Source organism: Fukomys damarensis, unplaced genomic scaffold (assembly GCF_012274545.1).
Source record: "Fukomys damarensis isolate Sample0158 unplaced genomic scaffold, DMR_v1.0_HiC HiC_scaffold_10, whole genome shotgun sequence".
Lineage (NCBI taxonomy): Eukaryota > Metazoa > Chordata > Mammalia > Rodentia > Bathyergidae > Fukomys > Fukomys damarensis.
The window spans coordinates 30,824,330-30,837,674 of NW_022900922.1; the positions used below are offsets into that span (position 1 = coordinate 30,824,330).

General features: G+C 37.7%; 1 protein-coding gene across 1 annotated transcript in view; it reads left to right on the forward strand.

Annotated features, from left to right (window-relative positions):
- Positions 1–13,345, forward strand: part of Ofcc1 (orofacial cleft 1 candidate 1) — a 539,007-nt gene that overhangs the window by 373,166 nt on the left and 152,496 nt on the right. Inside the window, exons 15-16 of the mRNA XM_010623072.2 lie at positions 4,563–4,645; positions 11,187–11,311. Of these exons, the coding sequence (XP_010621374.1) occupies positions 4,563–4,645; positions 11,187–11,311 (208 nt within the window). The remainder of the gene's footprint in view (positions 1–4,562; positions 4,646–11,186; positions 11,312–13,345) is intronic.

The window sequence follows — 13,345 nt, forward strand, 5'->3', positions numbered from 1 at the left end:
TTTTTTTTTTTTTTTTTTTTTTTTTTTTTTTTTGGTATTGGACCTTGTGCTTCTGAAGTAGGCACTGGCAACACTGAGCTAAATCTCCAGCCCTTGATAATTTATTTTTAAGAATACTAATACTATTAAAGTATTTTGGAATTAGAAGGGGCAATCTATGGTATACAGTAGTAAAATCCAGATAATGTTCTCCTTGGATCCAAAGTTTTCAACTGCAAGGAAGGAGATGGTCCCTTCTCTTTACTTTTACCAGAAACATATGCAGCGTTGCAGTGAAGAGGCAAAGGACTGTATGGAGGGAGTTGGTGGTGGGTTCTCAGTCTGCTCATTTTAGCACCTGCTTCCAGTCTTAAATTACTGATTCACATCACATGTCTTGTCTGTGGTAATAACCAGAAAATTTCCCCAACACCTTTAGAGCCTTTACCCTGCCCACAGTTTCCTTCAGTTTAGCTCTAAAAATTGGGAATGGAGCCAGGTGTGATGGTGTAGCCTGTAATAGAACTCTGGGAGGCTGAGGCAGAAAGATCTTAAATTCCGGCCCCGACAGTGAAACTTAGTGACTTAATGAGAACCTATCTCAGAATTTGAAAAAAAAAAATACTTGTGAGGGGGTCTAAAATTGTAGCTCAGGAAGAAGGTCCTGGGTTCAATTCCCCAGCATCGTGCATAACAACCCCAGAAACAAAAAACATGAGACTAGAGGGCAGAGGTTGGTTACATTCTTCTCTGTGTCTGAGTCTTGTGTTTTTATCTCTTATCTATCATGCAAATAAATGCTATTGATCCCTTCAAGATCTGGTCACACAGCTGTAATCATTGGATTCTAGGAGAATAAGGCAAGAAGAGCACAAATTCATCCTGCGAAATTCACTGACTTGATACCTTGTAGAAAATGGAATAAAATAAAAATCATGGCTGTGAATATTCCCAGTATAAAGGTCCTGGGTTCAAACCCCAATATTGTCCTCCCCTAAAGAGATGAAAGAGAATTAAAAAAGAAATGAGTACCAATAAGCTAACAAGCAAAACAAAGAAATGTAAGGAGAAAATAAAAATATAAAATAAGCATGAAATAAAATAAGTTAATTTTATAATAATTTTATAATAATTCCTCCAGTAAAATGCACTGACAAAAGAAAAATCTGATCATAGAGTCCTTAAGGTATGCACACATAAGAAAATGATTAAAAAGTTGAATACCTAGAGGTCAAACAAATGACAGCAGAAAATTAAAACAAGAGGAAAGCTGCAGAAGCAGTGTCAACATCAAACAAATGAGCACTTAAGGTTTAAGAAGATCTAAATAGTAAAAGAAGGCATTTTGTAATGTATAGTTAGGACAAAAATGTGATAGTGACCCCGTCTGTGTGCTCCAAATAACAGAACTGTTGAATATAAAAACTAATAAGGTTATTATATAGTGAGGGAGATATAAAAAATCTAATAATAGAAGTCACACTTTATGATTCTAATCTAATATTATAGTTAATAATTCAGAAATGATCTTTCTGACAAAGATTTAGAGAAACATTTTCTTATCAATTGCTTATCAAAATGTGGTTTTAAAAAAGCTATCTGGTAAGCCGGGCATGGTGGTGCACACCTGTAATCCCAGCACTCAGGAGGCTGAGGCAGGAAGATCGCTGTGAGTTCGAGACCAGCCTGGGCTACAGTCTCAACTACATAGTGAGACTCTGTCTCAAAAAGCAAAAAATCAAAAAATCAAAAAATCAAAAAAGCTATCTGGCAATGTCTGTTACATTGAAAATATGTAAATTCTTTGATCCAACAATTCAACCCTGAAAATCTATCTATCATAAAAATAAAAACAGTATAGATGAACATACATTCAAGGATTTTACTGTAACTTTCATTTTGATGGGAAAATAAAAATGGAGAGTGTAAATGTTTATTAGTAGGGAATGATTAAATAAATTATAGTACAATTTCAGCATAATGTTATATGACTACTAGCAAAGAATTAATTAGAGATAAAATTGTTGTTTTAAAATTCCATCAGATACTATTGAATAAGGAAGGCTATAGGAGAACATCTACAATATCTTATCTCCTTTTTGTTCAGTGAAGAACAAAATGTATAAATGTATACATCCGTGTGTGTGTTTATATCCTGTTATATGAACATGGAGAAAATAAAATGGTTATATATATGCAGCAGACAGGAGTTAAGGAACCATGGAAAGAAAATTTGAGGGGAGATCAAGGGAAGCAAAAACCTCATTTTTAAGAAAAAAGAAAGATTTGTATCTTATGATACAAATTGTTGATATAACTAAGAGTTCTTTTTAAATGAAAAACAGAGGTTTATGAATGCAGATGTATTATGGTTTAGCTCTAAAATGTTTACCAGAAGTCTCATGTTTGGAGTTGAGGCCTGGTCATACGGGCGAGCTTTGAAGAATAATTTGGAAGCGAGGCTTCTCCTTTGTCTTTCTGCTTTTTGGCCAATACTTGAGTTGTTTTCCTCTTCCCTGGTTTTCTGCCTTGCTGTTTCTGCCTTTAATCCAGCTGACCATAGACTGAAGCCACTGGAACTGTGAGCCGAAACAAACTTTTCCTCCTCTAAATTGTGGGTGTTGAGTGTTTTGTCCTAGAGACAGGAAAGTGAACCAATACAGCATGCCCTGATTTATTTCAGTTAAAAGCCTGTGTCTCTAGGAAAGTCATTTTTTGAACAAATAATATTTTACATGAGAACAAAGAAAATGTTAGACTTTTAGGAGTTAGTCTCTTTGATAGGGACTTTATTATCTAAATATGTATGTCATTACATTTTAATGCACGAGTGTGAAAATCTCATTAAATCAAAAATTGTTGCTGGTAGACAGAATTGTGAAGATGGGTCCCAAAGACGTCTAAGCTGCAATCTTCATAACATTGTTACATTAGGAGGGAGATTATCTGGGTGAACCTAATCTAATCACATGAACCTTTAAAAGCAGAGAGCTTTCTTTGGATGGTACCAGAAGACTAATTGGAGAGGCTCGGTGCATGCAAGGAGTGAAACCTCCTGCTGTTGACTCGAAAGAAGATGGAACTACCTGGAAAGTGAGAGCAGAAAATGAAATCTGCCAGCACCAGCATGCCTGAAAAACATCACAGGATGCAGATTAGAACTGCAGCTATGGCCAATCCACTGCCTGTAGCCTTGTGAGCCTTTTAAGTAGAGAAACCAACTGAGCCATGCTATGCCCAGATTTCTGAGCCACAGAAAGTGTGAGATAATATATGGGTTTTGCTTTAAGCCACAAATTTGTAGTAATTTGTTCCAGCAGCATTAAATAATTCTAAATAATAAAAGTATTATCTAGTGTTTAAAAATGTATATAAGTAGGAAATGTGGTGCAGTTTCTCAAGTAAAATACAACAAAAAGGCTAAACGTGTAGACTTTGAGGTCAAGCAGAGTTGGGACTAACTTTTGTTACTAATAAGCTGTTTGATTTGGGAGAAGATCTTTGATATGAATCTCAATTTCCAAACTCATCAAATAGTGTAATGGTAACTAGTTTAACAGTGTGTGTGTGTGTGTGCGTGTGTATGTGTGTGTGTGTGTGTGTGTGTGTGAAGTAAACACATATATATGGGGTTCTGAGAAAAGACTAATATATACATTCCATTACTACTTCATATTTTTCTAGCTACCAATTGTATACTGAAAATGTACATTAAAAGGATTTAAAAGGAATATTTAAATCCTAAATAAAAATGTTTATTCCACTCCCTTGTCCTCTTTTCCCTTTCTCATCTTGATACATCTTGACTATATCAACCTCTCTAGCATCAAAATCTACTTTTGACTCAAAGTAAACTGGCTCTTCCAGGGATTTGCATGGTCCCAGAGCAGCAGTCTGAAGTGTCAAATGGATGCCTCACCCATCTGACTTTTCCTGGTGTCTATCTTTACCTTGGCACAGTCCGCTGGGTCCAGAGGACTGCAGCGATGTCTGGGGACATTTCTGGTGGGGGTGAAGAGTTGGGTGCTACTGGCTTTCAGTAGGCAGAAAGCAGGTATGCAGCTTAACCAAGTCCAGGACCACCTCAAAGAACAGCGCACTCCAAAATGTCACAGGTGCTGAGCCTCAGGCACCCTTATCCTTGTTAGTTGTGGGTGACATGAAAAAGCTAACTCAAGTGAGGAGCATGGGATGTAGGCAGAAAACAAAATTCCTTCACATCAGTGCCTCATATGGGACCATCCACAGGAGGTGTAGGGGAGTTTCTTTGGAAACAATTCCAGGAATGTAGCTGGTAATAGAGAATCCTACCTGAAAGAGGAAGAGGAAGTAGACCAGAAAGAGCTTCTTCTTATCAACTGCATCGCCATGATGTGACTGGTAGCGGATTCCTACTTGAAGTTCCTAAGCTGACTGAGTTAAAACTGGGGACACAGAACAGCTTGGTGCTTTTAGAATTTATCCTTTTACCCCCATTTGTCAGGCTTTATATAAGCTCTTAGATTTCAGCAGTGTAAGCTTACATATCCTCTGGAGTGAAAATCTGTAATATATTTTTCCCACCTTTTTGTTTTTAACCCCAGGGAGCATTTCTAATAAAACGGATCTCTGCCCTACGGACTGTGATCTTGGTCTCTTAAAAGAAGACCATGAATTCCACTCTAAGGTAAGATGAAGGCTGTAGAAGCTGGCATCAGAAAGGCCATGAAAACAACAGCCCCTGACTATTAACTGTGATTTCTGAAAATGTATTTCCACGTAGAAAGTAATTTGGTCTTCAAAGCAGGGTTTGAAGTGCGGGGCCATGCTAAAGCAGCTGATGTCTGAGAAATCAGCAATGCCAATAAATTTTTATTACATCCGAGTCAGACTTCTTCAAACTGTTGCAGACTTTAGTTAAATTAATCAGTCTGCAAGACTTTTTCCAGCTTGGGCAGGGTGAATAGAAAATGTGCTGATTGTGCTGCGTTTCGGTTGTTTATTTGGTGTTCTCATGGCTGCCACAAAGTCTGTATGGAAGCTGTCTTGATAAACTTACCTAAATTAAGTGGCCTGAGTTTTGCAAACATTGCTTAAACTCAACTTTACTGTTATACTTGGACCCACTTTTTAGACAGAGTACTTAACCATTTTCAAAATCTGAGCCTTCCTAGACTAAGTGTAAAGTATTTAACAAACTCAGCTTGGTTAGAAAACTAAAATAAAAAGATTTTTCCCCAGCCTGGACCCTTGCCTTCTAAATTGTCTGAATCATCATTCTCATTCTTCATTCTGCTCATAAAATATAGTTAAGAGTTGCGTTATAGTGTTTCAGTAAATGGTGTATTTCTCATGTGGCAGTGGTCCCGTAAGAATACATTTTCATTTAGTGTGTAGCCATTTAAATTTGTGTAAATTGAGGATACTCACCACGATGAAACTGCCAAGCTATGCGTTTCTCAGAGCACGTCCCTATCATTAAGAGCACCATGACTGGTTAGGTTTGTCTGGACAACTTTTATGCCTTGCTCTCAAAATTAACTTTAAAGTCAGCGATTTTTCTGTCTTATCTCTAAATAGTTGTATCTATCATAAAAATGACAGGACTTTTAAATATTCAGGTGGCCACTACAACTTTTACAGTTGTGATCATTTCTCGATCATTGGCTAAAAAAAAAAAGCTTAGGAATCAAAAGTTTAGTAAAATGGATACATATTGAGGCCATGCTCTTAAGTGAAATAAATATGACACATGTGTAAATCCTGAATAGTTTCTCTGGTGTGAAAAACTAAAAGTATAAATAAGATTCAAATTGTGTAACTGACAATGTGAAATAGGAAGAAAAGGGCTAAAGTGTAGGGGAGTTGAGAGGGGTAGGGGAAAGGAAATAAGGGAAAAGAAAAAATATGAGAAAAGGAAAAAATGGAAGCAAAGTCTTTGTAAACAGGGAAGGGTGGAGGGGCTGAGGGGAAGACAGGGGAATGGAGAAAAAATAAGAATCAAGATACATCATGTAAAGGTACAAGATCTCGATGAATGTAACTGTACTGTATACCTAAAAAATACCAATGAACTTACTGAAAATTGTTTAGTAAAATTTGTAACAATGACATAGTAAACATATTCCAAATGTTAGGAGATTAAGAAGTTGGCAAATGTTTTCAGCCTTCTACATCAAATAACTTATAATAAACTAAAGGGGTACATGTTGCTATTATCATCATTATCCTCCTTACAGCTGAGAAAAATGAAACAGTAAATTAGCTGAAATTGCATCACTAGTAAATACACAGCTAAGCTTTGAACCAAGATGATTTGGCTCTAAAATACACATTTCTATTAATCATTAAATAATCCGTAGGGAAAAAATCACATGTCCCTTTCTTCTTTTTGCCAGGTATATTTTATACTTCTTATTTTTTATAACTTTCATTTAAGGACTATGATGTGACAATCAAGGGACCCAAAATATGGTTGAAGTAAAACTAAACATGCTCTTAGTATATATTAGGTTGTAAGTGCAATGTCAGTGCTGTGGGAAGACGGAACCCGAAAGCACAGTTGCATTACAAAGGACCGAGTGTTGTAGGAATGGACAGATACTGCGCTTTCTAGGCACAGAAACTCCGTCCTCTTCACAGAAAGCAGTCTTAGTGTGACACTCCATACTCCAAGTTAAGAATTTTACTTTTTTCCCATGTCATGGTATCGGGAATTAATTTGTCTCCTCAGTTGACACTAAAGTTGCCAATCTAGGCAGTTCATTCAGTTGCTATGGGCAAATGAGGTGAGGCATCCATTTTTCAAAAGTTCACGATGGGAGAACTGTCCAACTTTGTGATTTCAAGAGGCCAGGGAAGCTAACTGTCCTCCAGAAAAAGATCACCAAGGGGGTTAGCTACTTAATGGAGTCATTGAAGGTAAATCCTAAGCTATAGCTTGTTTTCTCCCGAGTATGGTTAAGGGGAAGCCTGTCCTGTAAGAATTGCCTGGCAAACACATCAGAGATGAATTTAAGAAGGAAAGCAGTACTCCTTCTGGCTGGTCTCAGGACTTCGGCTGGATTTAGTTTGGAGCCATGGATCTTTTGAGTGATAGCAGTAGCAGTGATGGAAAGAACGTGATGTCATGTTATTTGCTTTGATACTTCAGATGCACCTGGTATTTGTTGTTGACGTCTCTGACTCGGATTGTGTGATCTTACCCACACAAGCCGTGTCTCCACCACAGCCCTTCCTCCTTTGCCTGGTGAGCATCGCTGGAGCAGGCATTAACGCTTCCGTGGCCTCCTTCTGATCTTCCCAGGGCATTTCAAAAGATTCATAATCCTCAGGATTCAGCCCTTTGTTCACTATTTCCGTTTTCTAAGGCTCTCTCTTTTGATGAAAACAGCCTCCTTGCACTTCATCCGGCCAGACGGGCAGGAGAACCGTTCCTCCCGGGGACTAGCGCAAAGACCCTGGCAGGGGCTTGGGAGAGAAATCCTGTGGCTAAGTGGAGCTTAATGGTGGTAACCTGAGGCTTCTCTATGGTGCTGGTGTCATTGCTGGGTGCAGTGCGGGCTCTCTCTGCATGAGGACCTAACCTGTCACTGACCCTCTCGTCCTCACCCTTGTCCCCAAACCCATGGGTCCATGGCAGGAATTATGACTAAAAGGCAAAAGCTTCTGAAGAGTAAGCCGTACAGAAACCCTGAGCTTTGTTTCTTACCACGTAACTATATTCCAAGAGATGTGCCGTGAGCTCAGGGGAGCTTTGAGATCTGGCTCCTGGCATTTCTTGCGCAGTGAGCTCACACCATATAGTGGATTGGCCAGATGCAGCTTACATCCTGAGTACTTTAAAACTTTTAAAATGCTACTCCCCACAACTCCAAGAAAAATTATCGACATATATAAATTACCGTGGTATACAAACTGATACATATGATACAATTTATAATCTATATCATTAATAAATAATGCATTAGAGCACTTGCAATTTATAATCGTGCTATATTTATATATTATAAATATGCTATGTAAACATATTAATTATATGTAATAAGTACATATGAATCAAATATATTTTCATAAAATTTCTGTGATCTGTGTGAGACACATAAAATTTCTAGTTTTCAGGTTTAAAACTTTAATGCGGTGCCTTATCCCTCTAAATTACTAAGTAGTGAGAAGACTTGAATGTGTTTCTTCTGACCATACTTTGATTGCCCTTTTCACTATGATGCTACAATTTCAAGTTTTCAAAAATTTCTCAAAACACGTTTTTTCCCCTCAGTTTATTTTGTTTTTGGAAGAGTGGGCATTCATTGCTCCTTAACCAATGCTGTATTTAAACAGCAATCTTCACAAGCAAAATATTTAGTCCACAAACCTGAAAATCAGATTGTGAATTTTAGTGGTTTTTTTTGAAATGTTTGTTTTTGATTTCTGTAGTGGATAAGGATATGAACAATTTACACATAATATATAAAATGCTATGTCCCTCACTGAAGTATAGAGATTTTTCTTTCTAAGGACATTGGTTTAGTGCAAATCTCCCTTTATAAAAGTGATATGTCCTTTGACTTCAGGGTACAGACAGGGGTTACTGTTGTAATGGGCCAAAGGGTCTATTTTCAGTCTTTGAAATGTTGACTATATTGTAGTTGAGGTAGTATTTATCTGGCATAGAATTAAGATATAAATTTGTGCCTAGGGATTTCTCTGTATGTGTTCATCTCTGTTTTGAAGTCAAAACTCTTATTCTTTGTTTTGTCCCTTTTTTCTTTGGGGGCTCATTTCTTTGGAGATGAACTCGTTTCCATGATTTCGTGTTTTCCAGAAAAACTCATTTGGAGGAATTTCCAATGCATTAGCTTAGACATTCTGTAATGGAAATACAGAAGTTAAGAAAAGTTGTGTGAATTTTAGAATACATAGGTGTTTTCCTTTATGCTTTAGCAGCGGAGGTGAAGTCCATTGTTGTTAACTGTTAAGTACTTAAGTAAATGATCTCTGATAGCTAATTCTTGAGCATCTATTATGTGCTTTTGCTATGTTATATAATTAGAAGGTGTGAAAGGAAAAAAGAAATATACCGTATGTCCTTTCCACCATAAATTTAGTTGAAGAGACAGGACAGATATGCATACATTAGCCAAACAGAAAGCAGTGTAATCTACTCTGCCATGAGGCATCCATATTTGCAGGTTAGGAGCTTTGGTGAGTAAACCACATGTATGGAGTCACTGTTGACAGTTATTTCAGCTTTTGTGAGATTGAACAAAGTAAGCAACTCACAAAGAGATGACATCAAATGATAATTCACATGAATACCAGGCATATGGGATACTTCAAACCTCTTATATTTTTTCAAATTTTTTCACTCTTAAATTGACAATTAAAAATACCAGCCCTGAATAATCAGATCAAAAACCACTTTCATTGTTACAAGAGCTATAGAGGTTAGGAAAGATAAAAAGGATCGTAATGAAAGGTACTTCAAATTGATGGCTGTCATACTTGGATTTTGTTCTTGAGGTAATCAAATCAATCAACCCCATAATAAGAGGAATGAGCTGGCTGAGAACATAGGGATTTGATGACACATCTACCCCACCTGTGTTTCTCTCTACAGTTTTCCTAGTTACTGCAGCCTGCCAACCCAAAAAACATTTTGCAATTGCAAAATATTACAAAGGCAGAGCTTTGCTAAAATGTAAGAATTGAGGGCAAGGAATTAAATTACCAGCCGCTTAATACTTGCAGTTAATTACTAATACAGTGGGCCCTTGAGTTACAACTGGCCTGACTTATGAACGACTTGGGTTATGACAGGAATTTTAGTTATGACTAAAGTCATAAGTTATGACCCAAATGCCGGCCACTTTTGCTTCCAGATGGTCTCAGATACAGATTTAACCCATAAATAGTTCTGGAAGGAACATGACAACATCCTTTCCCGTGTGGGGTGAATGAGTAATCCTGGGCCAGTGTCTCTGTAAAGACACTGAGATCTGCCTGTGTACAGGAGAGAGAATTTGAAGGCTGTGTAGAAGAGCCTGAGCCTTCAGTTGACCAACTTGAGTTACAACTAGCCCTTGAAAACGAATTGAGGTTGTTGTAAGTCAAGGGTCCACCATAATAATTAAAAGTGCATAAAGAAAAGGAGAGTTTTAACAGAACTTTCTTATAAATGTAAGTAATGCCCAATTTTCTGCTTTTCTAGATAGATGAATTCCAAACTACTTTTTCTCACTAGCATTTTTGAAAACCAACAACAACAAAAAAAAGCTTTTCAAGATACTCCCATATAGCAAACAGGTCAAAGCTGTTTGGGTACAAGAGGCAAGAAGAGTTCCTCTAGTTTAGCTGTTTGAATTTGAGCTCTTACTTATTTTCTTTATAATTTTTGTTTGTTTCATCAGGACTTTGGGCTGCAGGTAAAAGAAATATAGCTTGAACTAGCTCTTAGCAAACCAGAGTCAGAAGGAAGATAACCTGCAGCCCAAAGTCCTGATGAAATACAAATGCCATGCCCATGTTTGTTTTTAATTGTAACAACATTTATAGAAGCCATGCCATGTGATATAATACAAAGGTGAATACAAATATCACTTATCCAGTCACATTCTTTGCAACTCCTCCTGACCTTCATGTAAACTTAGATGCCAAAACACTTCCATCAATAGCTGGAATGTAGACTTCAGGGTAAGCAGTGAATTAAGATATGCCGTGTACAGGCACCAAATACCTGCAACAAATGTAACCAAGGTATGCCATAAACACAGGCTGACAGCAGTAATAGCAACAAGAATGTAAGTGGGGAAAGGGGATTTAGAGACAGGGAGAGATGTGGAAAAGGGAAGAGATTGGAAACAGAAAGAAGCGCTGTTATGTACATGTACCTCAGTCCCTAAGATGAATACAAACTGTGAACATGTACCAACGAAATAAAAATTAAAACTGAAAAGAGAGGGAGTGAAACTTGCCTGTGAACAAGAAGCATCAGACGTGAAGAGAAGACAGAGTCCAGATGACAGTGGCGTCTGCCATTATGAAGACAAGAATTCAGTGATGAGACACTCTGGAGTTTGTAGCAATGTAAGAACTATGGCTAATATGCTTCTTTATGATCATTGCTTTTATAAGTCATTCTGGGGAAAATGTCCCTGCTTCCAGGTGAACCTTCCATCTGCTATTAACAAAATACTTCATTTTTTTCATTTATTATTTTCACTGATAAGGGAGGTAGCCTGACCGATCATTCAGTGAAGGAAAAACCAACCATTTGTAAACCTGGAGAATTTGAAGATTATTTGCAAGATACATCTTACTTGGAAGAACTAGAGAAACACCAATTTTCAGTTTGGTGAGTGACTGTATTCTGGTTTTATATTTTTAATTTAAATTCATTGAATACAACAAATTTTAGGCATCATCTTCTCTTATTAGTATTTGATTTTTTGACAAAAATTGATCACATTCCTATTGTAGATTTAGAATATGTAACCTGACGTGGAAATATTTGTAGTCTAAACAGAGATGCGGGTGTGCAAAACATCAATAAGATATGGCAACAGTATTTATTTTTATTTTTTTCCATTAAGATTATTGGTACACTTAAAGCAAATAATACAGTTACATTTATCATTTGGATCTTGTACCTTTCCATGATATGTCTTGGTTTATTTTTTCCTCATAACCCTGCCTTCCCTTCACCCCCTTCACCCTCCCCTATTTACAAAGACTTTGTTTCCATTTTTTCCTTTTCTCACATTTTTCCTTTTCCCTTATTTCCTTTCCCCTCCCCTTCCCACTTCCCCTTTAGCCATTTTCTTCCTATTTCACACTATCACTTATACAATTTGAACCTTATTTACACTTTTACTTTTTCACACCAGAGAAACTATTCAGTATTTACTCTTGCGTCTGATTTATTTCACTTAAGAGCATAGGCTCAATGTGCATCCATTTGTCTATAAATGCCTCTAGTTTCTCATTCTTTATGGCTGAGTAGTACTCTGTTTTATAGAAAAGCCACATTTTCTTTATCCAATCTCTGTTTGTTGGGCTTTTAGGTTGTTTCCAAGTTTTAACTATTACAAACTGTGGCAACAGTATGTTTTAATTGCATAAAGTGTCGCACTCACATATAGAGAAAATTATGGCCAAATTTATTACAGGATGCAGAAAATTTCCCTGAGAAAGGTCTAGTCAAATCTTAGGGAGAAGATTTCAGTGGATAAATGGTGACAGTATCATGTGGGCAGAGATGGAACTAGAAAGTCTCGATGGGTTTGATCCATTCTGGAAATCTTAAGTTTCCTCAAGACCGAAGCAGGCATGATAATTGCTGCCCTTACTTGGTGGTCTGTACACTGATGCATCTATTTATGCAAGCACACCTACTCCAGACATGAAGAAAGGTGTGAGACGGTGAGGAGTGGAACATCTCGAAGGTAATGAGTACAGAGTTTTGCCATAGTGTCTTCACCAAGGGTCCATAGCGACCGTGAGACAGTGGGAGCATCCTTGGGAAGGAGGAGACAGGGAGTGTCTGGGCAAAGCTCCCCGCTTCCTCAGGTCTGTTCCCTGAGTGGTTTTCTGATCCAGCAATTGATCGGGCCTGTGACTTGGTTCTTAGTTTGCTGTCACTCCTCCATCCTGGAGCCACTGTCTGGAGGATGTGACATCAGCTCAAGCATCACTTACTCAGTCTCCTTCTTTGTGACTTCTGCTGGCCTTCATCTACACTTAAAGGTCTAACAAGTCTCACCCATGCTTCCTGGAAATAGCTGGAATGTGGACTCCTGGTGAAGGGTGATTTATTTTCTGGATCAAGAGAACTGGGTCTCTGCACAAGGAACATCAAACATGAAGAGGAGCTGAAGAGCTCAGTGTCACAATCCATTTTTATTTTACATATAGTCTTAAAAAGTTGAAGGATTTCCCAGCATCTCGGTGCTTCAGTTCCAAATTACACCTTTAGCCTTTAGTATGAAACTCCCAGACATTACTGCTTCAGCAGGCTTCCCATGGTCTCTCGGTCTGGACCGGGGAGTGGCTGCAAAAGCTCCTGGGAAAAATCTTGTTCTCCCTCTGTTTTTCTTAATAAAGTTTTATTGGAATTCAGATACATGCATTGGGTTACTTACTTCCATTGGCTGTTTTTCCCTACAGTGGCAGAATTTGTTACTGGGGAAGAAGACAATATAGTTCACATAGCCTAAAATATTTGCTACCTGGCTCTTTACCGAAAAAGTTTACTTACGCCTGCTCCATACAGCTTCGAAACTGCTCTTCCGTTCTCTCCTGACAATCACACATTCTCATTTTTTAATTCTTCTTAACACCTTTTTCATTAGTATGTGTTTGTAGTACATACGGTTTCCATTCCTCGCAG